The 16,621-nt window shown below is 38.2% G+C and overlaps 2 protein-coding genes across 2 annotated transcripts; one reads left to right on the forward strand and one right to left on the reverse strand.

The window, feature by feature from the left end:
* Positions 1-5,968: 5,968 nt before the first annotated feature.
* Positions 5,969-13,181, reverse strand: TRMT10C (tRNA methyltransferase 10C, mitochondrial RNase P subunit). The gene is made up of 2 exons (XM_063305598.1): positions 13,162-13,181; positions 5,969-7,923 (listed from the first exon to the last, which is right to left on the reverse strand). The coding sequence occupies exons 1-2, from the start codon at positions 13,169-13,171 to the stop codon at positions 6,626-6,628; spliced, it is 1,308 nt and encodes a 435-aa protein (XP_063161668.1). The 5' UTR covers positions 13,172-13,181; the 3' UTR covers positions 5,969-6,625.
* Positions 13,182-13,417: 236 nt separating this feature from the next.
* TXNL4B (thioredoxin like 4B) lies at positions 13,418-16,431 on the forward strand. The gene is made up of 3 exons (XM_063305599.1): positions 13,418-13,588; positions 14,536-14,687; positions 16,216-16,431. Exons 1-3 carry the CDS (start codon positions 13,457-13,459, stop codon positions 16,379-16,381), a joined length of 450 nt encoding a protein of 149 aa, XP_063161669.1. The 5' UTR covers positions 13,418-13,456; the 3' UTR covers positions 16,382-16,431.
* The last annotated feature ends 190 nt before the right edge of the window (positions 16,432-16,621 follow it).

Genomic DNA, 16,621 nt, shown 5'->3' on the forward strand with positions numbered 1-16,621 from the left:
CGCAGTAGTACAGCTTAAGTCCTCCCAATATCCGACCGGGAGAGTAGAGAGGAGGCTAGAGAAGCCTTCCTTGCCAACAATGTGCCTCGTTCTTCGCTCCTTCTACGCTTTTGCTTTGTTTCTTTCCGAAACCCTAGTTGGGAAAGCGGCCGTTAAAGAGCGGCGGCGGCGGCGGCGGCGGCAATCGTTTGACTTGCTCGATGTTCCCTTGATTGGACATGACATCACCATAGTTTCTGCCTCAAGCACACAGACAAACCGGTTAGGTTCAAGAAATGCTGTTATTTGTAATTATCCTCGAAAAAAGCCTGTTTTATAGTAGAATAAATTACCAGATAGGAAATGCCTCAGCGCTACAAACCTGATATTGCTGTTTGCTGATCAGACTTTATGTCTGATTATATTTCTTTATATACTCTTGTTTGCAAAAACAGTTTGGATCACCTAAAACTACTGAATGACAATATATTCAATTAAAATACCTTCTGACTACTATCTGGGTAATGGGCATTAGTTGCATATGTTTCTAAATTATGACTATATTATTAGGGGAAAAAGTGGAATTGTAAACCATTTTTATCAACAATTGCACTAAATATGGGATTCACTAGTTCTTGGGAACAATTATTGGAATCAATGAAGTAGAATTTTTAAAAGAAAGTAAAATTAATACTGTATTGCACAATTTTAAGATGCATTAATCCAACAAGGCTCAGAGAGCACCAAGGACTCCACAGTTCAACCCTGAGCTACAAATATTCGCTTTGATTGGTGCATTAATTCAATTTTCTATTTTTTAATTTTATTATGGTGTAAAATCAAATTAAAAAGCATTTTTAAAAATTAATACCAAAAATTGAATGCAGGGATGGCCAGATACTTAGATTGCTTTAAAGAAGCCATTTAATACTCATTTCCAGTAAAAGGGACTGCTTATGGACTACCATAACTGCATCTTTAGACTCAGCTGGCAGGATTCTTACAACTTTATATATTGATATTAAAAGCAGTAACATCCTGAAACAACTCAAATATTATAGATTACTTATTTAAAAATATATGGGTCTCATTCTACTTGGGTTTGACTCTTAGTTAATCAATGAGCCTGTTCATGAAATTAGTTTGTCATTGCTTTCTTCCAGTTTGGCCTCAGTCCCTATATTTCCCAATAAATTCCTATTCAAGCACTAAACACGATCCTTATTTTTTGTGATTAGCCCAGGCCAGGTATGTACTGCTACAATAGAGCACTGAGCACCCCAGAATATAGACATTATGATAAACGTATTTTCAAACTATGTTCTGCAGAACTCTAGGGTTCTGTGAGAATGTTACAGGGTTCTGTGACAAGCAAAGGGGATAAAAACGTATAGTTAAATGCAGCCGGGGTGTCCATAAGTGTTTCAAAGGTACAGCAGAAAGGGCAAGGCTTGCCACCTAACATTCAGAAGCCCCACCCCCAAGAAGTGGTTTGTGCTCATGACAACTCATTGCTTTGCCTCTTGATCAAGGGTTCCAGGAATTTTTTTTTTAATTAAGAGGTTTTGTAACCTGAAAGAGTTTGAACCTTCCCCATAACATAGATGGCCAAACAGTGATAAAACTCAGATTAGGTCAGGTACCATGCAGGGATGTAAGGACAGAACAAGGCAGAGAGGGTCTGGCCTCTCTTAAATGTCTTCAGCATTGAAGTCACCCTTCAGCAAAGGATCGTTACCTTGTCATGGTGCTGGAGCTTGAGCACCTCAATGATGCCATGAGCTAAACCGTGAAGGGCCACCCAAAATGGGAAGGTCATGACAGAGAGGTCAGGCTAAATGCGATCCCTGGGATAGGTAATGGCAACCCACCCCAGTATTCTTGCCATGAAAACTAACTGGATCAGTACAACCAGAGATATGTCGGTATACCATCAGAAGATGAGACCCTCAGGTTGTAAGATGGTCAAAATGCTACTGGGGAGGAACAGAGGATGAGTTCAACTAGCCCCAGATGTGATGACGCAGCTAGCTCAAAGCCGAAAGGACGGCTAGTGGCCGACGGTGCTGGTGGTGAATGACGAATCCGATGTTCTAAGGATCAACACACCATTGGAACCTGGAACGTAAGATCTATGAGCCAGGGAAAATTGGATGTGGTTATTGGTGAGATGTCAAGATTTTGGGCGTCAGTGAACTGAAATGGACTGGAATGGGCCACTTCACATCAAATGACCACCAGATCTACTACTGTGGACAAGAGGACCACAGAAGAAATGGAGTAGCCTTCATAATTAATAGTAAAGTGGCTAAAGCAGTGCTTGCATACAATCCAAAAAACGATAGAATGATCTCAATTCCAATTCAGGGCAAGCCATCTAACATCACAGTGATCCAAATATACGTCCCAACCACAGATGCTGAAGAAGCTGAAGTAGAGCAGTTCTATGAGGATCTGCAGCACCTACTGGACAACACGCCTAAAAGAGATGTTATTTTCATCACGGGAGACTGGAATGCTAAGGTGGGCAGTCAAATGACACCTGGAATTACAGGTAAGCATGGCCTGGGAGAACAAAACAAAGCAGGACATAGGCTGATAGAATTTTGCCAAGACAACTCACTCTGCATAACAAACACACTCTTCCAGCAACCTAAGAGACGGCTTTATACATGGACTTCCCCAGATGGACAACACCGAAATCAGATTGACTACATCCTTTGCAGCCAAAGGTGGCGGACATCTATACAGTCGGTAAAAACAAGACCTGGAGCTGACTGTAGTTCCGATCACGAACTTCTTATTGCACAATTAAGGATCAGACTAAAGAGATTAGGGAAGACCCACAGATCAGCTAGATATGAGCTCACTAATATTCCTAAGGAATATGCAGTGGAGATGAAGAATCGATTTAAGGGACTGGACTTAGTAGATAGGGTCCCGGAAGAACTCTGGACAAAAGTTCGCAACATTGTTCAGGAGGCGGCAAAATACATCCCAAAGAAAGAGAAAACCAAGAAGGCAAAATGGCTGTCTGCTGAGACGCTAGAAGTAGCCCAAGAAAGAAGGAAAGCAAAAGGAAACAGTGATAGGGGGAGATATGCCCAATTAAATGCAAAATTCCAGAGGTTAGCAAGAAGAGATAAGGAATTATTTTTAAACAAGCAATGCGCGGAAGTGGAAGAAGACAATAGAATAGGAAGGACAAGAGACCTCTTCCAGAAAATTAGAACCATCGGAGGTAAATTCCAGGCCAAAATGGGTATGATCAAAAACAAAGATGGCAAGGACCTAACAGAAGAAGAAGAGATCAAGAAAAGGTGGCAAGAATATACAGAAGACCTGTATAGGAAGGATAACAATATCGGGGATAGCTTTGATGGTGTGGTCAGTGAGCTAGAGCCAGACATCCTGAAGAGTGAGGTTGAGTGGGCCTTACGATGCATTGCTAATAACAAGGCAGCAGGAGATGACGGCATCCCAGCTGAACTGTTCAAAATCTTGCAAGATGATGCTGTCAAGGTAATGCATGCTATATGCCAGCAAATTTGAAAAACACAAGAATGGCCATCAGATTGGAAAAAATCAACTTATATCCCCATACCAAAAAAGGGAAACACTAAAGAATGTTCAAACTGTCGAACAGTGGCACTCATTTCACATGCCAGTAAGGTAATGCTCAAGATGCTGTAAGATAGACTTCAGCAATTCATGAAGCGTGAATTGCCAGATGTACAAGCTGGGTTTAGAAAAGGCAGAGGAACTAGGGACCAAATTGCCAATATCCGCTGGATCATGGAAAAAGCCAGGGAGTTTCAGAAAAACATCTATTTCTGTTTGACTATTCTAAAGCCTTTGACAGCGTGGACCATAACAAATTGTGGCAAGTTCTTAGTGGTATGGGGATACCAAGTCATCTTGTATGCCTCCTGAGGAATCTGTATAACAACCAAGTAGCAACAGTAAGAACAGACCACGGAACAACGGACTGGTTTAAGATTGGGAAAGGAGTACGGCAGGGCTGTATACTCTCACCCTACCTATTCAACTTGTACACAGAACACATCATGCGACATGCTGGGCTTGAGGAATCCAAGGCTGGAGTTAAAATCGCTGGAAGAAACATTAACAATCTCAGATATGCAGATGATACCACTTGGATGGCTGAAAGCAAAGAGGAACTGAGGAGCCTTATGATGAAGGTGAAAGAAGAAAGTGCAAAAGCTGGCTTGCAGCTAAACCTCAAAAAAACCAAGATTATGGCAACCAGCTTGATTGATAACTGGCAAATAGAGGGAGAAAATGTAGAAGCAGTGAAAGACTGTGTATTTCTAGGTACGAGGATTACCGCAGATGCTGACTGCAGTCAGGAAATCAAAAGACGCTTAATCCTTGGGAGAAGAGCAATGACAAATCTCGATAAAATAGTTAAGAGCAGAGACATCACACTGACAACAAAGGCCCGCATAGTTAAAGCAATGGTGTTCCCCGTAGTAACATATGGCTGCGAGAGCTGGACCATAAGGAAGGCTGAGAGAAGGAAGATCGATGCTTTTGAACTGTGGTGTTGGAGGAAAATTCTGAGAGTGCCTTGGAGTGCAAGAAGGTCAAACCAGTCCATCCTCCAGGAAATCAAGCCAGACTTCTCACTTGAGGGAATGATATTAAAGGCAAAACTGAAGTACTTTGGCCACATAATGAGAAGACAGGACACCCTGGAGAAGGTGCTGATGCTGGGGAAAGTGGAAGGCAAAAGGAAGAGGGGCCGACCAAGGGCATGGTGGATGGATGATATTCTAGAGGTGACGGACCCGTCCCTGGGGGAGCTGGTGGTGTTGACGACCGACAGGAAGCTCTGGCGTGGGCTGGTCCATGAAGTCACGAAGAGTCGGAAGCGACTAAATGAATAAACAACAAATTGAAGTCACCATTTCCTAATGAGATACTACATTACTAAAACATGATGGCAAGAACAGGACTTTAAGACAAGGGATCTGCATGGAAAATTATTTTTTATTTTGCGCATGAAACAAATCTATTCTGGCTCAAAAGTTCAGCTGAACCATTCAGAACAGATCACAGTTCAGCCAAACTGGACCATTTTGATTGCAGGCTTCAGCAGGTACAAACCCAGAGAAATCTCACAGGGTAGTGGGGCAAAGCTGGTGGGCCTTTTCCCCTCTCCATTTTCTCTGCATGATCTATGCATCAGCCACCATCTGATTGTCCTAGTGCTGTATAAAAAGATGTAAAACAGCACTATTAGAAAATAAGCCCAACACAATTATCATTAAACAAACCAGTCACATAGACACAAAGAACAAAAAAGGAAAATAGGGAAAAACCAGTGTGTGTACATTTCTAACTTTTTACGATTCCTGCATTTCATGTAATGTGAAGAATTTAGCCACTCAATATACATCATGCGTTTGTTTGTATTATTCATGTATAGTCAGTAAGACTGTTTTTACAGTGCTCCTAGCAACAGCCATTAAGAAGCTAAATTAAACATATTTCTGTTTGTCAGTGTATTTTAACTGGATAAAAGGAATCAATTTTCCACACCATCAGCACCTTACTCCCCATTAGCCACCGCCACCACCACTGCACTTGAATTCAAACATGGCACACCTCACCAGCCTCCTGCTCTTCCTCCTGATATTCTTAACATCTTCCTTTCCCTTAGCTGCAATGGTGCCCTGTAGTGACACTTGAATATATGTTGGACAAAACACAGATCACCCCAAGCTGGTGGTTTTGTGCACAAAATGGTCCATGGACTGTTTTGCACATCCCTATGTAAGTCCCTTTTATCTCTGGTGACTGCAGGAACATCAAAAGAAGCTAACCTTTTGGAGATGAGATGCTAGGATGGAATATGTACAATGTTGTTATTTTTTAAATAGTTATTAATATTTCTGCACTTTTATGCTTGATGTGTTTAAAACTGTGGCAAATCGCCTTCCACTTTTAGAGCATTTGGTCAAAAGACAAGGCATATGCATTTATAATATAATTAGATCAAAAACACCATTCAAACACATTTTTAGTAAGTAGCCCTATATATTCAACAACTATAACATTTTAAATAATGCCTTAACAATTTAAAGAAAGATACAATTGAAAATTATACAACTTTTTCCTTCTAAAATAGAAAGGTCATATATACAATTTTTTTTCAATAGATACATTCCTCGCATAGTATTATTTCCTGAATAAAATCAGGAATTTTACAAGAATTTGAGCTCCTTTTTGTCTAGCAAAATTCACAACCACCTCATATTCCCCTGTATCAAAAGTGGGAAACTACTTTTACATAACTTTGTTATGTGAGGCAATGCAATGGGAAGCACTGAAAAACATGTACTGTATCATTAGATTGGGTTAGTAACAGATTAACAACTACTGTTGTTTTTTTTTAACCTGAAACCTGTTTTTCAGCCCTATTGTGTATTACTGAAGTTTTATCAGCAGACAGAGCCAGAAAATGATGATTCCTATGTATTTGGAAATACAGTCCTCTTACAGTGAAGCTACATGTACTGTTACATTTTATCACTACTGGGTTCCTTAGTCAGTAGAAGTTGAAAGCTTACTGAGGACAAATGTTATTTTACATGAAACTTACACCAATCATAACTGGGGACTACTCTTCCCACAAACCATTCCACAATTGTTTTTTGGAGAGCTCCTCTACCAATCGCTTCTTTTTTAAGGTTTGCTCATAGATCTTTCTGTTCTTTTGTGTGTGAATATATTGTTGCAAAGATGGATCTATAAAACCATCATGCTTTCTTTTTGGAACAAACTGTAGAGCCTCCTTCCAATTTCCAGTATTTTTCAGAGTTATTAAGATCATCATCATTTGATCCAGGGTAAGAACTTTGGCTCCAGTTTTCCAATGTAAGTATCTTCCTAGAGGGAGTTGTGCTGTTGCCAACTTCAAGCGTTTCGCACGAGCAAGAGAGACTCCCTTCTTTATTGTCTTATCAACTAGGGATCCAATTATATAGATTTTATTATGATCAAATGTTTCCATTACATTGGGAGAATCAGCAGTTAAGTAGACAATCTGATCTCTTGGAAATATTTCAACATGAGACTTTTCTGTCACTGTCACAAGCAAATTGTCCCATGCCTCTCTGTAACGCCTGATGAATTCTTTGTGGTATGGACCATCTTCTTTAAGATTACAATAATATAAATGGAATGGTTCTATAGCTTTACGATTGCACCCTTCACATTCCATCATCTGTTTCACTGTATTCTGCATTTCTCTCTCTGACATATCGTTGTAATCCATGTCAAATACCAGAGGCTGGCCAAAACTCATAGCCTGAGCAGCTCTCCAATTGTACGTGACATCCATTGAGGAGGTCCAAATGTACCGAAACAATCTATTTGTTGGTGTCAGCTCATCAGCATTTTCCATTGTATTTATAAGCTCGTCCCTTTCTTCCTTTTGTTTTTTCTTTTTTTCTTGTGCGGCATTCTTTCTCATTTCTTTCAAAGCCAAAAAGGCTAAGTACTTATTTCTTGAAGTAGCAGAGGGATATTCAATTAACTTCTTTAATTGTTCTTCAGTTATTTTTTCTGGAGCAGCATTACCTAAACGCCGAGACATCTCAATGAATTCCCTAATAGCTACTATATTAGGCTCTTCTTCAGCTGATGTTCTTTCAAATGCTTCTTTTTCTAAGCCAGAGAGCACAACAGATTTCCATTCATCTAGATTTATGTTCTCATCAGCATTTTTTGACATATTTTTGTTCAAATAAATCATCATCAATGTTCTACAAGTGTTGACTTTGCTGGGCACTGATAAAAATAACCCATATTTTGTCATTTTCGGTGCAATCAATTTGAAGGCAGCTCTTCTAATGATATTCAATAAATGCATGTTGAAAAAGATCAGAATTGAGATTTGGGATGTCCAACAGATACCTGCAATTATATATATAGAAAACACAAGATATTTTATAGAAACAAAACTGAAATTCCTCATCTTAATTATTATACACATCAGTAATACAAACTGATTTTATTTATTGCATTTTTAATCTACCCAATTGTTATGATTATGAATAGACTGCAAAATAATGCACTGATACACAAGGGCTAGAAATAAAAGAATAAGATCAGAGAGAGGTGCAAGATGTTTTAAACTGGAAAGAAGTAGCCTTTTGGTGACTACAGGCACGTTTTTGAAGAAGCTGAGGTCCCCACTGAGCAAGGCAATGATGCAAAGTAGGATGCAAAGTAGACAGAACTATGAAGTATACTGTTTAAAAAAGGAACACACACACACACACACACACATTAAAGCTCAGAGCATAGTTTTTGTATTTCTCCCACTCAAAATGGCAAGCAAAACTGCCAACATGTTTAGTTCAGAACGTGCCGTAGGAAATGTAGCCAGGGGATTCAGGAGTCATAAGGAATACTGGGATTCCTGGTTATCTATCCATTTTAAAGAAGATGGATATGTGAACAATGCAAAAAAGAATGGGAAATAACTTAGGAATTTTAAAAACACAATTAAAGTAGAAAAGGGAAAAAAATAAAATTCATGTTTGATTTGTTTGTATATGAAGGAATGAGGGTAATGAAGGGTACAAAGGTAAGGAGATATTCTGAATGTGAGCCATATCATTTTTAGTTCTGTCAAAAGTTGATATTGAGGGAAAATAGATATGGAAGAAAAAGAAAGAAGCGAAAGAAGCTAAATTGAAAGTAGAATGACTATTTTATACAGTAGGAGTACTGTGTGAACAAGTATTAAAAGATAGATTGATCTCACAACAGAATGAATAGAAAGTGCATGTAAGGAGAATGATATGGAAGCTGCTTGAAACAGAAAGAAAAGAACTATGTTACAGAGTGGGACAGAAGTGTATGGATTTACGCTTAAAAGGTAGTATTAAAAAGATGCTTAGTTGAACGATGAAAGCGAAAGAGGCAGTAGATGAGAAAAAAGAGATTATGCCAGACATAGATGTATAGACCTGACTTTTGCCTTCAGCAAGTCATTGAGAAATTTATGAATGTGAGGAATAAAGTTTATTGTATAATAGCTGATTTTGAGACAGCATACCACAAAGTGAAAAGGTTTGAACTAAGAAATGTTTTGTGTGAACATGGAATTAAAGCTTGGTTGCTCTATGCGGTAAATGAAAAAATAAAGCATGTGTGAGAACAAATGGAATGCTTAGATAACGGTTCAACACTTACAAGGAAATGAGGATGTGTGATATACTTCCAATTACTTATTTATTGCTAAATATATAAAGAATGCTTGTGATGATGTTAAAGTTGTGTTTCTTTGAGATGTAAATATACTTCTTAAATGCAAGCAATCCCATGTGCTTAACTGAAAACCTGAATGATTTGCTACAAAAATTAGATAATGTTTAAGATGTGCAAAGGCTAGTAGAAAGCAGGAGATAGGATGTGATTTGTTGCAAGAAATTAATATTGAAAGAAACAAAAGTATGTAAGAGTATGCTTCAGGCAACTTTGTGATATGGAAGTAGGAGGTGGGAATGTCAGGAAAAATTAAAAAGTAAAATGAATGAAGTGGGAAGTGAGGTATTTATATGTATATGATAAAACACAAAGAGATACAGGCATGGTAAAAAATCTATTTTATAAAATTACATTACCTTTTTATTTTTAAGTATTGGGTCACTTGCTATATTTGTGTATAGTAACACACCTCTGAAGATCTCAAGTTCTAGAGAAGAAAAACAGCTTTTAGAAACTTAAAACTAGTTTCTTGTGCTAGTTAATGACCGCAACAAAGTTATTTATTATTTATTTATTTTTAAAACTAGTTTCTGCATGGTTTCAGTTAAAGATTAACAGAAGATTTGGTGTTTTGGCCCAAACTAAGATTAACAGTTTTATAAGGAGGTGCTTTCTGCGCTACACAAAAGCTATTTATCAAATGTAGCTGTTAAAAAAATTAAAATACACTTGTCATCCTTTTCATATAAATCCCTGCCAACACACTTGTCATCCTTTTCATATAAATCCCTGCCAATATTTTCATTTATCAGAGTATTTTATTTTCATCACATATTTTACTGCTAAAGAGCACAATTCTCTAGCTCATATACACTGCAAACAAACTCAGTATTCCATTATCACTGGGAAAGCTTTCTATCGCAAAATGTGGTGTCCAACCTTCAAAGTCCCATGCTATCATGTTTTTTTTAATAATTCAAAACAACAGCATTTTCCCACAGGAAGGATTCTTATAATTTATTTCAAATCCATCAGGACCCTTAGTCTGTTTGTTAACTTTCCAAAATCAATGTTCTAATCATCCTTTTGCTGTTTATTCCAAAAAAAGAATTTTTAAAATCTTGTATTTAAAACTTCTTTTGCTAAGGATTGAAGGATACTTACCCAGTGTTATAAAACAAGTCACTCCAAAGGTTCCTAATAGCTGAAAAGCAGTTAAAAGCAATTTCTGAAAGTGATTAAGAAATAAGGCTCGGTGAACCTTATGGCTATATAGGCTGCATTATGGCTGTGAGCTCGGTTGAAACCCCTTAACTCCCAGCTGCTCAACTCATGAGCTGACCACAAAAACCTCAGTTCCTGCAGTCTACTTACAAGGAGGCCTGTCTGGAGTTCAAGTGGGCAATCTCACAATCTCTCCTTTTTCAGGCCACAAAAATGATATGGAAAAAGATGCTACACTGGATATACAAATGAAATCAGCTGATGTTAATTAAAAGGGATATACAAATTACAAACCAAAAGGGTGACTTGGATAACTTTCCTATATTGGATTTACAAAAGAAACTTGTTAAAGTTTTGAAGGGTTTTCTGAGAAGGGACAAGAAAAAATGAAAAGAAATCAAGTTTTAGGACATTTGAAGGGACACAAGATCAAAATTGTTAAAAGTAAAAGGAAGGAATATTACTTTTTTTATTTATTCATCGAATTTATATGACTGCCTATCTCACAAACAAGTGACTGGGTAGCATACAGCAAGGTTAAAAACAATACTGTATATACAAAATAATAATTATTATTATTATTAAAAAACTTTAAAAAACGTAAGGCTAAAAAAAAACAAATACTAGGCAAACAGCTAATAGCAAGTTAATAAAACAGTTAAAAAAAAACAGTTAATAGCAACAGAGCCACCTCAGTTTTTGCCAGTCCCCTGGAGTCCCCAAGCCTGATGGCACAACCAGATTTTAAGGGATTTCTGGAAGATCCCTAGGGATGGAGCCAGCCTCACTTTGGGGGAGAGGATGTTCCACAACATGGGCGCCACTGCAGAAAAGGCCTGCTGTCTAGGACCTGCCAAATGACAATGGACCCTTGGCATGCCCTCTTTGCTGGATCTGGTGGGACGGGCAGAATGTAATGGCAGTTCCTCAGATAACCTGGCCCCATGCCATGTAGGGCTTTAAAGGTCAAAAACAGCACCTTGAATTGGACCTGGAAACAAACTGGTAACCAATGCAGTTCATGGAGCAGAAGTGTAACACGTGTTCTAGAAACACACATACCTGCCCATGCCACTGTATTTTGCATCAGCTGAAGTTTCTGGATACTCTTCATTTCTGGATACTCTTCAAGGGTAGCCCCATGTAGAATGCATTACAGTAGTCTAACCCTACAGAGTAGGGTCTGGGTAGTGGGATCTTGCCCCCCCATCACCATCTACTGGAATCCACCCCAGAGAAAGGAGACAAAGAAGCACAACACCGTGCCACCCACCCCCAATCCTCTGAGTCAATTCAGGATTCCACAGTTGATGGTATCAAAAGCTGCCAAGAGGTCAAGCAGGGCAAGGATGGATTCCTACCCTCATCAGAGGTCATCCAAAAATGTGACCAATGCCATTTCTCTCCCATACCCAGGTCTGAATCCTGACTGGCAAGGATCCAGATAATCCGCTTCAACCAATATAAAGCTGATTTATTTGATCAAATTAAAATAAGTTAAAATTTGATCAAAATTAAAATAGATATGTTGTCATCTCTGGTAACCTTAATGGATTTTTGCTGTCATTTGCTGAAATAACAAGGCTTTATGGATTTGTTTATAGATAAGAGATGAAATATGAGATCATTTGTTGTATTTTAAGAGAAGGTGATAACTTACTAAAATTGTTTATACTTGTGATGAAAGGGGAAGTCATTTCTTTATATATCTTTTCTATTTTTCTTTCTTTTTTCTGCACTTTCTATTTTTTCTTTTTACTCTTATTTTTAGTTTGTATTAGTTTTTATCTTTTTAATTGTACTGCTTAATAAAATTATTATTAAAAAAAAGATAAGGTCACATACAGAAAAAATGCTCCTGCCAGAAAAATTCCCTTCCCAACACATGGAAGCTAATGAAACCATTGACTAGAACATAATGAAAGCAGACAGTGAGCTTGTTGCTACTCTTCTCCTCACTGTGAAGCACGTCCACTCCACGAGGACTAATATCTTTCAGCTATGCCTATGAATATTCTTTGATTCTATTAGAATCGTAATACATACTCCTATAGACAAAGTCCACACATTATAACATTTATTACTGAGAAGTGGCCCCAGCCCAGCAGGTCTATTATACCGAACCTCATTATTTTCAGTGAGATACAGGCCACTTTTTAAAGACTCGCCTGGGTTGAGCACAACTGTTGGTGAGTACACAGGCGTAGTTCTCTTGGCAATAATATCCGTTTGCCATTGCCTCTTCTGTAATTTCTTTTTTCTTAGTCTAGTCTACAACGCAGATATTTTTGGTGGTTTCCGATCTAAATACTAAAGCTTGCCTCTGCTTAGATCAGCTAAGGTTGGCTAGCTGTTGCACAGGAAGAAATCACACTGAATTCAGTGGAACATCTGACAGACATACCCAACTTTCACTGTAATCATACCTAACTAGCGCCAGAAACTATACAATGTTTCTTCATTCAAATTTTTCTATTTCATTGACGGACATACGCGGCAAAATTAAAACCGTCAGCCACCACCTTCTTCTCATATTTAAAATGAGTATCTTCTACTGAAGAATTTCAAGTGGAATACAATATTAATTAGTTTTGCAAACCCAAATTTATTATAGTTAGAGCCCACTTTGTTAGGTGGTAAAACGGACTGCATTCATGAGGCTTCACGTTATTTTAATGAAGAATCTTACTTTTTAATACCTCCCATGCTTACCTCCACGCATAACCACGAGAGCCCGCTCCGGCTTGGGTCCGTCCCTAAGCTTATCCCGCCGGAAACCGCCAGAACTACGACTGAGGCGGATGGTTCCATCAGCGAAGGCAAGTTCTGTAACAAACTGCACTGAGTGGTAGTTGCCATTGATTGGCGAAGCTCCTTGTCATTCACTGGGCGATCTTAACAGTTTCCTTTTTCCGCGAAAACAAGCTTACGCGTAATGCGCGTGCGTGTTATAGTGAGATTGCTAGCCTCCAGGGAAAGGATTTCGCCCGCTGACTTGTCAGCCGGCATGAGTTTCCTACTTCCTAAATTAAACAGCAAAAAAGAGGTGGATGAGGCGATCAAGGCCGTGGCGGAGAAAGTCCTGGTCCTTCGCTTTGGTAAAGATGAAGATCTTGTCTGCATGCAGCTGGATGACATTGTAAGCCGGCGTATGCTTTTTATTTATTTGCAGTTCCCGAATCTCAGCGGCGTACATCAGGAGTTACAAAGGTTTTCCTAACTGTATCTTTGCTCTTTATTAGGGTTTTGTCCGAACAAACAGAATGAAACGACATCGGTTTACCTAATTTAGGTCGAAGAGGAGCCTAAGATAAAAGGAACTGTCTGTCTTAAAACGACTCCTGCTGTGCATTTCTTGGTTCCTGACAATATTGTATTGAGACACGGAAAGTGTTACAAAAGTTTGGGGAGGAAGGAATATTTTATTGTTTAGAAATTTGGTAACAATTTCCTATCTGCTGCAAAAACTATTAGGTAGGCAAGTATACCATCTACAAGCTTGCATTCTAAATAGACAAAACAGAAAGGGGGAAAGGGACCCTTAGAAAGAAATGCCAAATCCTGGGTGCATTAATGTTAGGGTTTATGAGAGGGGAGCAGTGTTAAACACTAGAAGAAAATGGCAGAAGGCTGAACTCAGTAGGACCTACTTCTGTGCAGGATTCTGAAATAAGGGAGTTAAAATCAATGGGAATTACTTCTAAGTTATGTAAAGTAAGAATGGAAGTGAGGATCAGATAGATTTTCTGAGACGGGATGGTCCATAGTGAATAAAACTGCCATCTATATTTTTATTAGCAGCACATTTGATACTGGCAGGATATGGAGCAAGGTTTCCCTTGATAAATTGAGTGGATGGATTGTTTAGTACAGTATTCTTGCTACCCTGTTTCAAATCCAGGTCACAATTACTGCTACCGTATTTCAAAAAGTACATGTAATTATACTCCAACTTTTATGTCTTTTATGTTCGTTAATCACAAAGGATATGTGATAAAATATTGTTTTTGATTGTCATGATTGTTAAAGGCTTTGACTCTTTTCTTCATACATTCAGTGTATCACATAACTTCCATTTCTTTACAGCTCGCAAAAACATTTCATGACTTGAGTAAAATGGCTGCAATTTATTTGGTGAATGTAAGCAAGGTCCCAGTGTACACCCAGTATTTTGACATTAGTTATATTCCATCAACTGTCTTCTTTTTCAATGGGCAGCACATAAAAGTGGACTATGGGTAAGTTGGCTTGCATGTAGTTTATGTATGATCATGTTGGTTGGTATTAGTTTTGGTATTCTGTGGCTGAGTCTGTTTATTATGCACAGCCATTATATAGTTTGATTTTGGTCTGAATTACTGTGATTTAACTAGCTTGCAGAGTATGCCAAGGCAAAATCAAACAAAAATGCAGAACCAGAAAATTGTTTCTATCACACTTTTTTGCCTATTATTTTGGATGAGTAGGATGAGAGTGCCTTGGACTGCAAGAAGATCAAACCAGTCCATACTCCAGGAAATAAAGCCAGACTGCTCACTTGAGGGAATGATATTAAAGGCAAAACTGAAATACTTTGGCCACATAATGAGAAGACAGGACACCCTGGAGAAGATGCTGATGCTAGGGAGAGTGGAAGGCAAAAGGAAGAGGGGCCGACCAAGGGCAAGATGGATAGATCATAGTCTAGTGGTGACGGACTCATCCCTGGGGGAGCTGGGGGTGTTGACGACCGACAGGAAGCTCTGGTGTGGGCTGGTCCATGAAGTTACGAAGAGTCGGAAGTGACTGAACGAATAAACAACAGGATGTGTAAGCAGGCAAGATAATGATAGCTGAATGTCACAGAGAAGGGTTGGCCTGACTTCTACCAGAGGGCATATGGGGATGGGAAGTTGGCCAATGGCTAAATGAAGTTCACTAAGCTTTGCCAAATATTTCATATTTTGCCCCTGCCTTATTTTCTTATTTTAAATCTATAAACAACTGCATGTAAAATAGTAAGCATGCATTCAAATTTGCAAAAAGATGTTTAACTTTGTAATTTAGAGAGATTGTGACAGCTTCTGTTCAGTTAGAAAAATACAGTTTGACCAGAGGAGCTTAGACTTTTGCATGCAGTTGTATTCAGCAAACTATGGCATGAGACAGTATATTAATTCAGCCACTGAGAGAGATTATTTTTTATATTGACAAATGTATCATCCCACAAAAGGGTTAAGAAATTAATGCTGAAGTCTTTATGGATGATAGAATTCTGAACTGGATTTCTTGTGAAGGAATATAGTTAACGATGGCTGAGTTGAAATCCACGACCGGGAGACAAACTGGATTTCTGAAAAGGAAGTCTTATCGTAAATGATAAAACTTACTACCAAGTGCATAGAATCAGTATGTAAATAGTTCTACCGTAAAACACCATTGCAGTTAACTTTAAACTGTGAAGCACATCTTGGACATCACCTTTATATCAGAAATAGGTAATGGTCTGTCATTGATTGTTAGCAATAATGCCTAAATAGAAACTCCAGGTCATAGATTCTAAAGCTATAAATTTCATTACCCAGTTATGAAGGTCCTTGAGAAATACGCTGGACTAGATAAACGTTTAATTTGATCTTGCAAGATTATTTAAAAGGCTAACAAATATATGCTATAGAAGTAAGGGGGCTTTGTAGATTCAGATTTTGAACCAGTTGTATTTCTGAATTTCAACTTCAACATTGTTGCTTAAACTTGGTTTTATACTGTTATTTTTTTCCTAAATAGATCTCCAGACCATACCAAGTTTGTGGGAAGCTTCAAAACAAAACAAGACTTCATAGATTTGATTGAAGTAATCTATCGTGGAGCAATGCGTGGAAAACTCATTGTACGAAGCCCAATTGATCCAAAGAATATTCCTAAGTATGAACTTCTCTACCAAGACATTTAAATGCTCTTACTGGAAATAAATGAAAATTGGAATGTGCACATCCTAAGACTAATTATGCCACGGCTTATTTGAAAATTTGTCCCAACTAAGCCAGCAAAAAGGAGTTTAAACTTGATCTTTACATGATCATATTGATCAACATCAAAACAGACAGATTTTCTGTCATTATTTTTTCTTTAAAGTTATATATGTCAACAAGTTGGTGAATTGCTGTATGCTAGCTTATAGGCTACATCTTAT

Source organism: Candoia aspera, chromosome 5 (genome assembly GCF_035149785.1).
Source record: "Candoia aspera isolate rCanAsp1 chromosome 5, rCanAsp1.hap2, whole genome shotgun sequence".
In the NCBI taxonomy this organism is placed as follows: Eukaryota; Metazoa; Chordata; class Lepidosauria; order Squamata; family Boidae; genus Candoia; species Candoia aspera.

Bases quoted from the DNA above. Each gene is read 5' to 3' on its own strand.
- TXNL4B (XM_063305599.1), top strand. From the start codon at position 13,457: ATGAGTTTCCTACTTCCTAAATTAAACAGCAAAAAAGAGGTGGATGAG. The intron at 13,589-14,535 runs GTAAGCCGGCGT...ATTTCTTTACAG, and splicing joins GCATGCAGCTGGATGACATT to CTCGCAAAAACATTTCATGA. The intron at 14,688-16,215 runs GTAAGTTGGCTT...TTTCCTAAATAG, and splicing joins CACATAAAAGTGGACTATGG to ATCTCCAGACCATACCAAGT.